The sequence below is a fragment of the Psittacula echo genome (genome assembly GCF_963264785.1).
Source record: "Psittacula echo genome assembly, chromosome: 8".
Lineage (NCBI taxonomy): Eukaryota > Metazoa > Chordata > Aves > Psittaciformes > Psittacidae > Psittacula > Psittacula echo.
In genome coordinates this window covers 8,170,085-8,185,201 of record NC_137744.1, presented here as the reverse complement: position 1 = coordinate 8,185,201, position 15,117 = coordinate 8,170,085, and the positions used below count along the sequence as shown (strand labels likewise).

Below are 15,117 nucleotides of genomic sequence, written 5' to 3'. Positions count from 1 at the left end.
ATAATGAGAATCTACAGTTACAGCTGCACAAAACCAAAATCCAGGCAGTAATTACACACAATGTCATGTCAAGGGCTCAAGGAAATACTTAAACCAGATCTACTTCTATTGTTCGTAAGTTAAAGAGTTTACATTTATAAAAATACAGTGTTTTAAAGTAAGAAACAGTCAAGCTTTTAACAAGGATTTGCATTCTCATCAGCAAGATGAGTCTCACAAGTGCTCTTCATGTGATTTTGCAGCTCCAAACACAGAAAATTAAGGAGATATAGAAGCTGAGTGGGAACAGAACTCAGGTGCAGTACATGAACTCCCCTTTCTGATGGATCATCTGGAATTCGGATGCCTCATGCTAACTCACATCCCCATCAGCTGTTCTCTGCTTCACTCCTGTCACCAAGCACTGCAAACAAATGCTTTTACTGAGAAAGCCAATTCAGAGCTTCCCTTTTGGAGGGGAAAAGCCATGATTCCATAGCTGTTATTAAAATCACTGCTATTCATATTCCACACCACTGTTTCCTCTAGAAACTGCTGCAAAGCTGGAAGAGCCATTTTGACAGGACACCCATTTCTATTCACAAAGATAAATCCTTTATTTCGTAATAACTCTCTATACACAGCTGAACAACAGGAGTCAGGGTAAGAAGTCTTCCAGCAGAATACTTACACACTGGGATCTTAACCTGGCCTTTTTGGCTGTTCTTGAACATCATCTCACTGTACAATGTCATTTTTACATTTCCATTCTGAAAAGAAACCTGAACATAACTTAAAACCTCAGTGGTAAGAGATGTAGGTAACGCCTAATCCATGTAACAGAACTGCTGAGGAGACACAGGGATCATCTCCAAGTAGCATATTATTAATATCCATCTGTAAGGAGCAAAATGACCTCCCCACCAACCAGCGATTCAGTTTTCGAACTTGGAGGTTAGAATTTCCTGTGTTGTGTCTTCAAATCTTGTGCCTAATAAGTTTTTTACATGGGAATTCAATTCTCTAAGCTCATAGTTAATACATGAATAGACACTGCAAGAAGCAGCCCCTTTTTAACACCCATTTTTCACAAGCATGGATCTTTTAACAACAGAGAATGGGAAGGGGGGGGGAAGGAATAAATGGCTTTTTCTACTCTAAAATTGCAGACAGATTTTTATAATGGTAATAATGACTTGAACTTTGAAAACCAACCAGCTAAAAGTCCAGATTACGGAAAGCTGCTGTTTGGAAAAGTGATGCTTCAGCTTAGAGAAGAGCAGAATTACCCAGATCCACAGAGGCCATGAAAGAGCTCCCAAATAAATCCGTGTTCTGTAAGAAACTGCACAGCTTCATAAAGAGATGCCATATCTACTGTCTTCAGAGTCAGAGTACTACAGCGAGAGGCTCTCCAAAGCCATAACCCTCCCATTAAGTGTTTTAAACATCTGCTTCTAATGGTGATGCTCGAGTCACAGTATATGAAAACAAAACCTAAAACCAAAGAGAGCAAAAGCTTTACTTTCTAGCAGACAAGAAGTCACCAAGTATTGCTCTGAGGTGCCACTCACAAGCCAAATATTAACACTCACCATGTTGTCTAATACCTGCAAAGTCCATCCCCAGTGATGAAATGCACCAGCTCTCAGATGAGAACTTCCCTTCACAATCAAATTGAGCATTAAAATGGCTTTTGGTTGCAGATACCGAGAACACCAGCTTCTGTGCTCTCTGTTGGCAATTACTAGGATGTCCAAGCCCTACAACATGGAAACCTGATCATTGAGGAAAAACCCCAGCACTTCTCCACCTTTCAGACCAGTGACATTCCTAATACTGGTGCCAAAGGAAAGTAAGAATTGCTAGGATTGCAATATTACAATTTACAGCCTTTGCACATTATCTGCTGCATACAACAGTGGACAAATACTCCATCCCACAAAGTGGCTCGTAGGGGTGGGCAGGAACAACACGTTGTTTGGTTTTTTATTATCCACAACATAGGAAAGGGAGATGCCTCCTAAAAAACGACTTTTTAACAAACCTTTGCTAACCATTTCTAGCAGTTCAGAGATAACTGCACCTTTACAGACAACCTTAGCGCTGTCAGGAACTAAAAAAGGAGACAATTAGTGAAAAGAAAAGGAAGATTGTAAGCTTGAATCCTGAACTGCTGCTACATGAACAAGGCTTCACTTCGCTTCTGCACTCCAAGGATGAAAATAAAAGTCCTTGCATTCCATATACTTTTAAGATCATTTGTTAACTGGAGATGGGCTTTTTTCACCCATCATTTTACCCAAGTGAGTAACTAGCAGAAAACATAGCAAAGGTTTCAGCCCCACTAAGGTACTGTTCCTGTCTTTAGTTGCAGTGTGAGGGTGTAACACAAGGAAAATAAACACTATTTGCAACTACATTTCCAGAAGCACCAGATTCAGGGCTTTGCTGGTGCTCACACTGAGAAATCCTGCAGCTGATTTACAAACGTAACTCTATCTATCAGTGTAATCATACTGGTGTAACTCCCCAGGGAAAAAAGTTATTTTTCAACATAGAGAAGTATCTTTATGTTTAAATTCAACATGAAGAATTATACCAGAATAACCAGTGACAAATAGGGGGAATTTCCCTGAAGAGCTAAGGCCTGAAAACACAGCCTGTTGTGGTGGGCTGAGGTTGCTCTTGGCTGGATCTCAGGTGCCCCTCAAGCCTCTCCATCAGTGCCCTCCTCAGCTGGACATGGGAGAGAAAATACAATAAAAGGCTCCTGGGTTGAGATCAGGACAGGGAGATCACTCACTCGTTACTGTCACAGCAAAATGGACTCTGTTTTGGGAAATTAGTTTAATTTATTGTCAATCAGAGTAGGATAATAAGAAATAAACCCAAATCTTAAAACACCTTTTCCCCACCCCTCCCCTGCCTCCAGGGCTCCACCTCACTCCCAGTTTCTCTACCTCCTCCTTGAGTGGCACAGGGGGACAGAGCATGGGAGTTGAGGTCAGTTCATCACACGTTGTCTGTGCTGCTCCTTCCTCCTCACACTCTTCCCCTGGCTCCAGCATGGGGTCTTTCCCATGGGATACAGTTCAGGAACTTCTCCAATGTGAATCCTTCTCACAAGCTGCAGTTCTTCACAAGCTGCTCCAGTGTGGGTCCCTTCCACAGGGCACATCCTTCAGGATCAGATGTCTCCAGTGTGAATCCCCTGCTGGGTGACAAGTCCTGCAGCAAACCTGCTCCAGCACAGACTTCCCATGGGGACACAGCCTCCTTCAGGCATCCCCCTGCTCCAGCGTGGGCTCCTCCATGGGCTGCAGGGGGAGATCTGCTCCACTGTGCACCTCCATGGGCTGCAGGGACACAGCCTGCCTCACCATGGGCTTTACCACAGGCTGCAGGGGAATCACTGCTCTGGCACCTGGAGCACCTCCTGCACTGACCTTGAGGTCTGCAGGGCTCTTTCTCTCACATAGTCTCACTCCTCTCTTCTGGCTGCTGCTGCTGTTGCACAAGTCTTCCCCCTCCGCCTTCCTAAATACGTTACCCCAGAGGTGCTACCATTGTTCCTGATGGGCTCAGCCATGGCCACCTTGGAGCTATCTGGCACTGGCTCCATCAGACAAGGGAAAGCTTATGGCAGCTTCTCACAGAAGCCACCCCTATAGGCTCCCAGCTATCAAAACCTTGCAACGCAAACCCAATACACCTGCAGTGTCCTGCAAATCACAAAGACTAAGGTTTCTTGCCACTGAAGAGGTTTTGACTATTGACATGAGGAGATTATTATAGCAGTGCTTTTACCATTATGCAGGTCATTTTCTCATACATTAATGACATAATAGAAATTTATGGAAGTCTTTATTGAATCTTAATTGCACCTCAGGACCACGACTGTAATAGAAAAAGGGACTGAATTCTGCTTTGACTGGCTACAGCAGATGCTGAGGGTACAGAATCTTTGAGTTCAGATTCTTTAATTTAAGAGCAACTTCCAATTCTTCATATTCACATACAACATTGTGGTGGTTTTCTGTGAAGTCACACAATATTCTGTCAATTCCAGATTCTTGCCAGCTCTGTTAGTTCTCTTCTAGAGTCATATCAATGCATGGTCTGATAGCCCAGTATGAAAGGTGTTTTTGGAGGGTGAGATGGCTAATTCCAGTATTTATTGCTACTAGAAGCCTCTGGTATTTTGTGGAGGCTTTTCTTATTCTTTACAAGGAAGAACATTTTAAACCCAAATACCACTGAAAATTTCTATTGCATCTTCCTCTGTAGCAAATGAGTTCAAATTAGCTCAATTAAAATTGTGACATTTATCAACCATTAATGATGAGAAATAAAGTAAATTGAGGACAAATCTGTTTACAGTTTAATAATCCACCTCAAGCACCTGCCAGGAGAATTTACCAATGCCTAAAGCCTGCCATAAATTACACTCTTAGCTGAGAAGTCTGAAGTTCTTGAAGCAGCTCACCTCCTGCAGATGCCACTGAATATGAGAGATTCCTAAGGATGAAAAAATAGAACTCCTTTGGTTGAAATTACGTCCCTCTGAGAAACTGTAAAAACCCAAAAACTGCAAAACCCAGGAAGTTTTTGAACGCTGACTTAAAAACAAGAGCTTCACTGTCATCTTGTGCCATCCTTAACCTCTTAGACAAGATTAAGCCGAGATCATACTTAGCATGAACAGTTTCCACAGCCTTTCACACTATTGGTGATCTCTTCTTCTAGTTTCTTCCTTTCCTCCTCTTTGGACATACGATTATTCCTCTCTTCCCAGTTTGGCTGGTTATGACTATTGAGTACTTTGCTGCTCTGTGTGTGCCACATTTCATAGTAGAGATTGTTAGGACTTGCAAGGAGGTCTGTGTGTCTGCCACGTTCCACAACTTTACCCTGTAAAAGAAGAGGAATAAGTCAGCAATCAGTATTAACAGATCCCTAGGAATGTAAATGCTTGTCACCCAAACCAAACATGTATTTGTCTTTGCTTGATAACAAATACACACTAAGAAGCTAAAAGAGCAGACGGAGGGATTTGTACTAGATAAGCAAAACACATTTAAAATCAAACCCTAAAAACCATTAGTGTAAATTGTGTTTTTAGATGGGTGCTCAATAACTTGTGTCACTGCCATTATGAAAATTGAGTGAGCAGCTCGGTTCATCTGTGCTATTCTCAAGAGCAAAGATGATTTATTGCCTATAGCTGTGGAGATGGGAAGGAAGAGTTGGAGAGGAGAACTCAGATCCTACAGACAGCAAAACACCACTCTTCAAAAAAACAGACTCATCTTTTTACTGTGAGATACACATTTACATTCAGCAACTTCAAATTAAAACAGTGTACTCCTTCTCCAGCTATTATTTCTTTTGGGAAAAGACAGCATTATACAGACAGCTACATGGGTTTTATATTAGAACTAAATTCGGATCTACAATTAAATCTACTTCCTTGTGACAGCTGCTGATGAACACGCTGGGAAAAAAACTGGGTCTTGTCACTTCTATTCCTAGCCATGCTGGTGGAATCTGAGCAACCACACACTTGACCAGCCTAACTGCAAAACGTATTTTAAACTTTCAGTGGTTCATTTCCAGAGTTCACTGTAGTAGAGTCTAGGCTTTGAATTATGGCTTCTTTTTTCTTCAATGAGTCTTGAACAATCATATAAAAGACCATTAATACAATGTTTACTCACTCAAGAATTATCCTCATTTTACCTAGGCAAAAGGTGCTGAAATGATGATGCCCTATTTCCATTGCTAAGCAAAACCAGCCACAATCATCTTGTCTCATCTCCACTGCTGAGCCTCATTTATCTGGTTGTTAACACAGCACTCATCAATCAAGCTGGGATGACAAGAGGCAACTTTCTGCTGAGCAAACATCTGAAGATGCCACCTGAAGCAGTCGGGCACCACAAGCGATGCACCACACTGCCTGACTCATTCACAATCTTCATTATACTAACACCAGTCAGGAAAGGGAGCACCCTAACTGGTTTACAGTTTGAGGTTGTGCTTTTATTTTTAATGTAACAGTTACATTCTAACACAAAACACACTCATAGTAAGCTGTGAAAACTTGCCTCGAAAACAAAAAGCCGCAGATTGCCTCATAACATGTTAAAAAACATTTGCAAGATGCTTTAACATGCAGTTCCATAAAGGATACACCTTGGGAAATGGGATCAAAAGGAAATAAAAACTCCACAGAGCAGTACAAGTGATTTATTCTACTACTTCGAGAGTCACAGGAAGCTGAGATTTGTATGGCAAAGATAGTCACGAACGCCACCATTTCATAAGACTTTGTTCCAATTCCCCATGAAATCATTTAATGCAGTGTAGGAATAATTTATTTTCTTTTAGAGATGTATATTTTAGTCACTAAATACACCTATGATCACAAGCATATAAATAGCACCTGAAAAAAGTGAATGCAGAGATATATTTAACATCCATTATCAGCAGATTAGAGCACTGTATTTTCAGCATTATCAGTTAAAAGAGTAACTATGAAGTTAGAATAAAGACATGTGTTTATTTTAAATCTATAGCCAGATATGGGTAAGAGAACAAAATGGATTTAGGACAAGCTGACTATGAGATAACAGCTGAACAGTGATATTAGTAAATCAAATGTTGAAACCTCTTGTTTTCCTTACAAGAGAAGCATACAGAAAGGGAATAACCACACTTTTCTACAGGTGCAATAGAGAATGATGATCAGATTTATAACATCATTAGACTGAACAACAGTTTTATCTGCATGGAAACAGAACATGTAGTCCTCTCTCCTTCCATTGAAAGAAAAAAACCCAATGGATGTATGTGAAAAATAGACACTCAACGAGTCCTGAGAATAAAGTGTAAACTGGGGGAACACATCAGGGAACCTAATCTGAGAGAAGCATGTAATAAATGAGATTCAAAGTATGCAACATTAAGCCAGTCCCAGAACATCAAGTGGAATTTGTAATCACCCATCCAAAGAACATGTAATTAAATGCACTATGCAAATGAAGTGAAAATAAAACATACAAGAATCACACATCCAACTGATAAACTTTGGTTGTAAACATATAAAAAGCAAAGCTTGGGCTTTTAGAATTCTCTGATATGGTTCATTCCCAAAGAACGAACTTTGGGGCTTGGTGGGAGTATAACGTTTCAAAATGGACACACAGACTCTCTAAACCAAACACTGCCGTTACGTGAAAACAACAGATCCCAGGGTGATCACCTCACCTGATCCAGCACAATGATTTCATCTGCATCAACTACCGTTGACAACCTGTGAGCAATGAAAACTGACGTCCGGTGCTTCACCATGTCCCTCATGGCACTGAGAATATTCTGCAAGATTCAAACAGAGACAAACTCTGACACATTCCTGGGTGGTACAAAGAGAAACAAAACCTTGTCTGGAAATACACAAGTTGCTGTAAGTAAGTTTTGAGAAACATCTCCAGTGCTGCTACAGCTTCACAGTAAGAAACAGCTACGAGTGCCTACACGAGAGCCCCAAGCATGAACTACCTGTGGCTCTGAGTATTGACAGAAAAACACACCTATGCCAAGGGACAAAGGAAATGTTACTTGACTGCAGGAAAAACTTCCCTATGCAGCCATGCTCAAAAGCAACATAAACAGCAGTAAAAGCAAATGACAATTATAAATACTTTCAAATCAATAAAAGTTAAAGAAAAAAACTCCCTCTCAATATCATGTCAATATGGAGCACGTAGTTAAAGCAATCCTGAGAATTATCTATCCACAGCTTCCACCTTCCTCAACTGCATTCAGATGCAAGCAGCACTAGTTGGGAATTTGTGCCCTCACTACAGTAACTGTCCACTTCATTCTTCCTGAAGAACACTTGCCTTTGCCTGAAAACGTTCCCGTTACCAGACATACTTTTGTGGGAAGGACTCCTTTCATTTGCTGTCTTTAAAGCTCAGTTCTGCTGTGAAAGTTTCAGCTTTGCTTGTGGTTCTTGCAATAAATACAGCAAAACAAGAGGAATAATCCAAGCAGCTTTCTGTAGGATTGTGTTATGAACGTTTCGGGCCCAATGAGGAAGCTGTACTATGTTTGAGTGCTGCATTATACAGATGTACGGTTTGTACCCTGATTGTTTTGTATCTGGAAAATGAAGGTAATTTAGTGATTACAGGTCAATAAGTTTGCTCAATAATCTGCATAAGTGAACACAAACATAGCTCTAGCTCTAGTTTTTCATGACATTAGTTTGTGAAATTACTGCTGGTGCTGAGAGCTTTTGTGCTTAAGCACAGATGTAGTTATGAAGCCTGATGCAGTTACTGCGGTCGTGTCACGACACCTGTGTCACAACGCTCTGCTGTTTCACAGCCCTTCCTGTGAAAGGAATACAAATTAATACCAGCACTGCAGGTCCCACCTACCTGATTTACAGCTCAGAAAGATGCTGCACAACAAACAAGAGGCTTTCTCTTCTGCATTATGTCATGATTATTTGTAAGACATTTTTAATGACTGCTAGATGTCACCTAAACATCCAGCAGTGGACTGCAGAGCTTCACACTTCATGAAGTACTTGCAACAGCTTCAAAAGATAATTGTTTAAGAGTGACTGGGGCCTCAAGAGAGTACAGCAGAAAATATACCCAGGGTTGATATTCTTCATTATGTCTTAAGATAGACAGACTCAGTGTCTCTGCTCTAGCCTTTAGGAAACCGGCTTAGACATAGAATCTCTTAATAATAATACTAGGAAAACACATGATAGCAATGTGGCAAAAAGAGATTTCTTTCTGGGAGAAAAAGAACAAGGAAAAAGCATCCGAATCAGCCATCATTACACCACTTAAGTTTCGTATTTTTATATCCCCATTTACCTCTTCTGTAATTGAATCTAAAGATGATGTGGCTTCATCATAGAGAAGAATAAATGGCTCCTTTAACATTGCTCGAGCAATTGCAACTCTTTGCTTTTCTCCTCCTGAATGGGGGGAAAAGGGAAAAAAAAGATAGTTACAACCATGATATTCTCCATTCATCAGCAGACAGGACTGGTTTTGGGGTGGTTCTTTTTTTATTTAAATATACATCATAGTTGCTACTGATAAAGGTCTCTACATGTTACATGAGATACCACTCAAGTTCCTGCTCTCTGGTAAATCCAAAGTGACTCAAGATTGCTTATCCTTTTAGAGATCCTTTCAAGGTTTCTCCTTGAAATTCATCTAACTTTCCACTCCATAATGGCCCAGATTCAAAGCATCCCCAACAGCTTTAACCAGCAAACTTAATCAAAGAACACAATTAAAATGGTGCTGAAAACCACCTTCATTATGCTTGTTGGTTTCTGATGTGACCAAGTTTCAGACTAGTTTCCTTCCTTCAAAATTCTCACAGCCAACATCTACTCAAGAATAACTTCGGACAACTTTTACAGTCAGGAAAATGTGCATTTGAGAACTTAAAATCTGCTAACCATTTGGTATGCAATGCAAACATTTCACATTGGTGCTCTTGTCCTCCTTTGTTTTATTCAAGACTTCAAAACATACCATTTAATACCATTATATTCTTGTTAATGTTCCATTCCTATCAGGAGAGAACATGCTTTAATAAACCATTTAAAAGGCTGATGATAATGCTGCAGTTCAAATTTTAAACTGTCTTTGGCAGAACACAGTAGCAATTATAATTGTACAATTTACTCAGTCTATTTTAATATACTCTCCCTTTCTCGCCTTTAAAACATGTTCAAAACTCAGTTTGACAATACCTATGTTTGAAAGACATATTACAGTAACTAAATCCAAGGTCTTTCCTTATACTTGTAGCATATTGATTTGTTTCATGTTCTTTCCTGCTCATGTTCAGGACAGCAGCATGTTAACCCTTCCATTTACACAGTCAGGGGTTGGGGCTGCTACAGCTCTGTATTACAAACCACTGAAATGGATTCTACTTGAAAAAGACAAAACAACTTGGATTTCCTTATTTACTGTTGACGAATCAGTCACTGAGACCAATAAGAACTGCATTAAATGCTCACTTCACCATTTAAATTGATAAGAGTTCTCATTGCAACTAAGGCTTCTTTATGCCTATTTTTGTACCATGCAAGCATGAGAAACCACACTAGGGGACAGAAACTGAGATACTGAGCCTGTTATCCATGCTGCTGTACTGCCATGAGGGAGTCTTGTTTGCATTAAGGTTCTTGCCAACTAGAAAAACAAATCCAGCACTTTTAAAGTACGAAGACAGCACTTCTAACACAGTTTCCCAATGTCAATCCTCACAGAGGTAAACTGTTAATTTACTGGAGGAAAGGAATCCATAACATACCAAATTCTTGCATACAGGCAGAATCCAATTTACTTATTAAGACCCTCACTTGCTGCACCCAACAGATTTACCTGTTCACAGAACTAGGGGCCCAGATTAAGACTGCAGCCCTTATTGGCCCTACACATCACTACCACTGTTAACACATCCGAGAACCACATTAACTGCAACGGCGCCTTTCACACAGACACCCATGGTAGTGGTCCCCAAAACCTCTTTTTTCCCCCCACCACACATGTAAAATGCCTGGATTTTAAAGAGGGCCACTTAAATTCACAGAGCTCTCCATCCCCCTGCCTCTCCCACAAAATATTATCTAAACTAGACAAAGCAAATCAGGACTTCGTCTTTTTCTTAGAGAGGAGGTACAAGAAGCCTCACCCAACTTAAATCTTAAACAGATTCAGAAATTAATCTAATCTACACCTTTAGAACAATTTAGGAAGCCATTCCATTATTCAGAGATTCCAAGTAACAGATACTGTATTTTTACAGAGCTACTGAAGGAACTCAACAATATGCCTCTGACATTTCCAACCCATGAAATAACCAAGCCACTTCTGGCCATTACAACTCTCTTATCAATGAAAATGCTGATTAAACAAAAGCACATAGGATACAGTGGACACACTGGCTCCACATTCCAACCCAAAGCCACACACTGGCACCCGCAAGCAGGAGCACAGAATCAAACTCCCTAAGAGCCGAGCACGCAGCTGGATTTAAGATCAAGTCAGGGATGAGCAGACATTTCTGAGAGCATTAGCTCATGATTCCTGTCCCCTGCCTGTAAAGATCACTGAAGCTTGTTTATTACTATTGTTTGCCAATACTCGTATAATTCGTTGAAAATAGGGAACTGAAGCTGCTACTTCAATGGCAGACGCCCACTCTGAGCTCTTTTTTTATCACCTCACAAATCCAGTGTCTTTCTCCTAAGAAAGATTTTACAGACTCTTTTTATTTAAATAAAAAAGATGAGAAGAACCCACTTAACTTTCTAAATGCCACTTCTGTTAAAGCACTGTTAGACGGGTGCTTCTGACCATCACAGTGGTAGCACAAAACGAAGGATGGAATAAAGGCATACCCCAGTTTCAGTAAAGGGTTTGTTAAAGGAGGCTCAAGGTCAGAAGGAAACACCAACACGCCTGAACATACTTCTCCAGATTCAGAATTGGACATAGAACCATGGAATGATTTAGATTGGAAAGGACCTTTAAGATTGAGTCCAATCATCAACCCAGCACTGCCAAGTCCACCACTAAACCATGTCCCCAGGTGCCACATCTACATGTTTTAAATACTGCCAGGGATGGTGTCTCCACCACCTCTCTGGGCAGCCTTTTCCAATGCTTGATAAGCCTTTTAGTGAAGAAATTTTTCCTAAAATCAAATCTAAACCTCAACATAAGACTAAGGCTTTCAGTAACCTGGTCTAGTGAAAGATGCCTCTGCTAACAGCAGGAAGGTTGGTCTAGATGATCTTTAGAAGCTCCCTTCCAACCCAAATCATTCTGTGCTTCTATATAAATGCCAAAACATTTCAAACCTATTGTTAGTCAAATCCTCTTTCTAGAAATTACTAGTCTGGGGAGACAGGCAGCACAAGAGAAATCTTTCATCATTATCACAGTTCTCTACAGTTCTGCCAGTACCTATCTTGAATCTTCTACTCACTCACCCAGATTTGTGCTTCGCATATTTTATCTCCCTTTCAACCCTCTCTGTATTCTCCTTTTGCAAACGTGCATGCTTTCCCCTCCACATACATTCTGGATGCAGAATGTAATCTCTGATCCTCTGTTTCAAAGAGACCAGGACCTAGGACTTCAGCATCTTCACAGCAAGAAACACCACACACAGCTTGCTGCCTGCAACAGGCAGCATCTCTGCCTGAACATGCTGCATTCCTGTGCCTCTGGACCCCCACCGGCCTCACATGCCCTGAAGATCTGCACACCTCAGCACCATTCTGAGGCAACCTCAGTACCATGAAGTTTCCAGACTCACTGAGGTTAAGTTTCTCCCTCCTGTAGGGCCACAGCTCATTCCCAGTGGAATAGAGCAGTCTGCCCTCCGCCGCTCCACCCTACATGCAAACAAAAATAGCTGAACTGTTCTTTGGTCTATCAATAAATGGTGTCTTGTACACAGAGTCAGAGTGGAAGAACATTACGCTCTGCCACGCATATTTAGAGTTTGCCAGACAGTAAGGCCTTGTATTCACGAGTTTAGAAAGCAACTGCAGAGCAGTAGTTCAAATTGCATACGTACTGCTGTTTCTCCTGCTACTCTTTGCATACTCAGCATTATGCTACCTACCTTGTCAAAATTCACTTACCTAAACACCTTTAAGACTGTATTAGAAAAAGATACCAAACCAATATCAAAACCTGTGCCCCACCGCTGCATGTATGGGCTAGCAATTTTAAGTAAAACTGTAACATGTTTTGCTTTTTCAAAACAAGACAACAGGAGACGGCTTATGGCATCCTACATGCAAAGCACACATACAGAAAGTTCCCAATTCTAGTCACATGCATTCCATTACCCAAGCAGTTTACAAGAGAGATCATTTTTACTTAGAGGTGTGCTCACACATCCACTCATTTAATGCTACCTCTTGAAAATACATCCCTTTAAATATCTTGTAGACTACAGTTGCCTTAAACTACAAATCTTTGTATTAATATTTAGCCTTGCAACTACGTTATAATGTAAATAAGCTAAAAGTAAGTCTGATTGTCGCTTAGTGACATAGCTTAGTGGTGGACTTGGCAGTCCTGGGGTAATGCTTGGACTTGATCTTAAAGGCCTTTCCCAACCTGACTGGTTCTATGATTCCATGACTGAGGAGTAAAGTATGGATTGAACTTTGAGGTATTTGCAAAAGGGATACACAGACCTTGTGCACTGAAGAGCTTACCTGAGAGCTTGAGTCCTCGTTCCCCAACCTGAGTGTTGTAACCATTTGGCATTCGAAGAATTGCATCGTGGATTCCTGCCAGCTTTGCTGCTGCATACACTTCTTCTGGTGTTGCACCGATATTGCCATAGAGCAAATTGTAGTAGATAGTATTATGGAAGAGAACAGCATCCTACATATATGGAAATGATATTGTAAACAAGAAACCATGAACAACAGGTTAAAAACTATCCTCAATCCATGAAAGAACACAATACAGAATAGCTCAGATTTCTGCAAAAAGTATGAAGGTGAAAGTATTTGGGGAAATTTCTTTTCCCAATAATGGGATTAATACATTTTGTGTCCTAAATATATACATGTTCTGCACAATTTTACCACTTTGCAAACTCATTATAGATGGTAACCTACTATAAAGCTAGATCACTTAAAGCTGGAGGCAGTTTCCCATGAAGCATGATGACTTTCAAAGGAACTAGACACTACCATTGCATTGACTTGGCCTTCACTGAACCACAGTGTCAGAATACTGAGATTTACTACTTCAATGGACTATCTGGGGAGAATGAATCATGGTATACCTGAGGTACGACTCCTATTGCCTTTCTCAGACTTTCCAAACTGATATCTTGTATGTTCTGTCCAGCAACATAAATATTTCCTTTCTGAGGTTCATAGAAACGAAACAATAATCTCACAATTGTGCTTTTCCTGAAATTGAAAAGAATTGAAGCTTATGTTACACTCCTCATTAGTCATTTACTATCTCCAATCAGAACTGATGTCATAAACATATCAAAAAGCAAAACACAAGAAGAAACACATTGAAAAACAAAACGCTGCATTGATTGGCATATTTAGTCCATTTACCCACCCTGACCCACTACCTCCTACAATGGCCACTTTCTTTCCTGCAGGGACTTCAAAGGACACTCCAGCAAGGACTTTCTGTCCCTCAAGGTATTCAAAATGCACATTATCAAAGGTGATGGCAGCAGTCTGTGGTGTGATCTGCAGGGGTGGAGCCAGCTCTTTGTCCTATGAAAAGAAGAATGCCACTTTATGTGCTGCCCAGAAGGTATCTCAAGCAGTTCAACAAGCCGAACAGTACATTTCCTAGCTCAGAAGAAAGGCAAACAGACACTCCAGCTTGGATAGGCTGAAAATAATTACAATCCACCACATGAGTGAAATGGGTTTGTTCCTCCTTTGCCCCAAAGGAGATAAAAATTTCTGCTTAAACGCTCTGCTTCATAACTTCTTTTGCAGTAATAAACTCAGCATCATTAATTATAAATAAATCATCTAGCACCAGCCATGAACACTTAGATAAAAGATCTCAATACAAACACAGCTTTTGTGAAGCAACTTTTGCTGTCACTAGAAGGCTCTGCAAGAAAAAAGCAGCTGCTATTGCACTAACAGCACTTAAAGAGGAGGCAGAACAGCATCCTTACACAACAGCTTGAATAGAAATTAAACCTGGAAAGTAAGAAGCAGGGTGAAACGATGGCATTGCCAGAAAACAGCCCTATTAAAAACCCAGATACTTTAGGAAAATAAGCTACTACTTACTTTAATTTTGGTATCTACACTGAGAAGTGTAAACAAGGTATTCATATCTATAAGTGCTTGTCTTGTCTCTCTGTATACTGTTCCCAGGAAGTTTAGGGGAAGAGAAAGCTGGAACAGCAATCCATTCACCATTACTAGATCTCCAACAGAAAGGCTGCCTTAAGACAAAACGGATGTGAGAGAATAAGGAGACTTAAAGGGTTGTCTTGTTAGGAAGCACCAAAAGACTAAAAAAACAATACAATCAAGTCAATCAAGTCTAGTTT

General features: G+C 40.5%; 1 protein-coding gene across 1 annotated transcript in view; it reads right to left on the bottom strand.

Moving 5' to 3' along the window:
- Positions 1-789: 789 nt before the first annotated feature.
- ABCB7 (ATP binding cassette subfamily B member 7) overlaps positions 790-15,117 on the bottom strand; it is a 42,367-nt gene continuing 28,039 nt past the window's right edge. The window contains exons 10-16 of the mRNA XM_080625011.1: positions 14,852-15,009; positions 14,151-14,314; positions 13,858-13,987; positions 13,277-13,448; positions 8,883-8,986; positions 7,252-7,359; positions 790-4,893 (exon numbers count right to left, since the gene is read on the bottom strand). Coding sequence (XP_080481137.1) covers positions 4,675-4,893; positions 7,252-7,359; positions 8,883-8,986; positions 13,277-13,448; positions 13,858-13,987; positions 14,151-14,314; positions 14,852-15,009 — 1,055 coding nt within the window. The 3' untranslated portion in view covers positions 790-4,674. The remainder of the gene's footprint in view (positions 4,894-7,251; positions 7,360-8,882; positions 8,987-13,276; positions 13,449-13,857; positions 13,988-14,150; positions 14,315-14,851; positions 15,010-15,117) is intronic.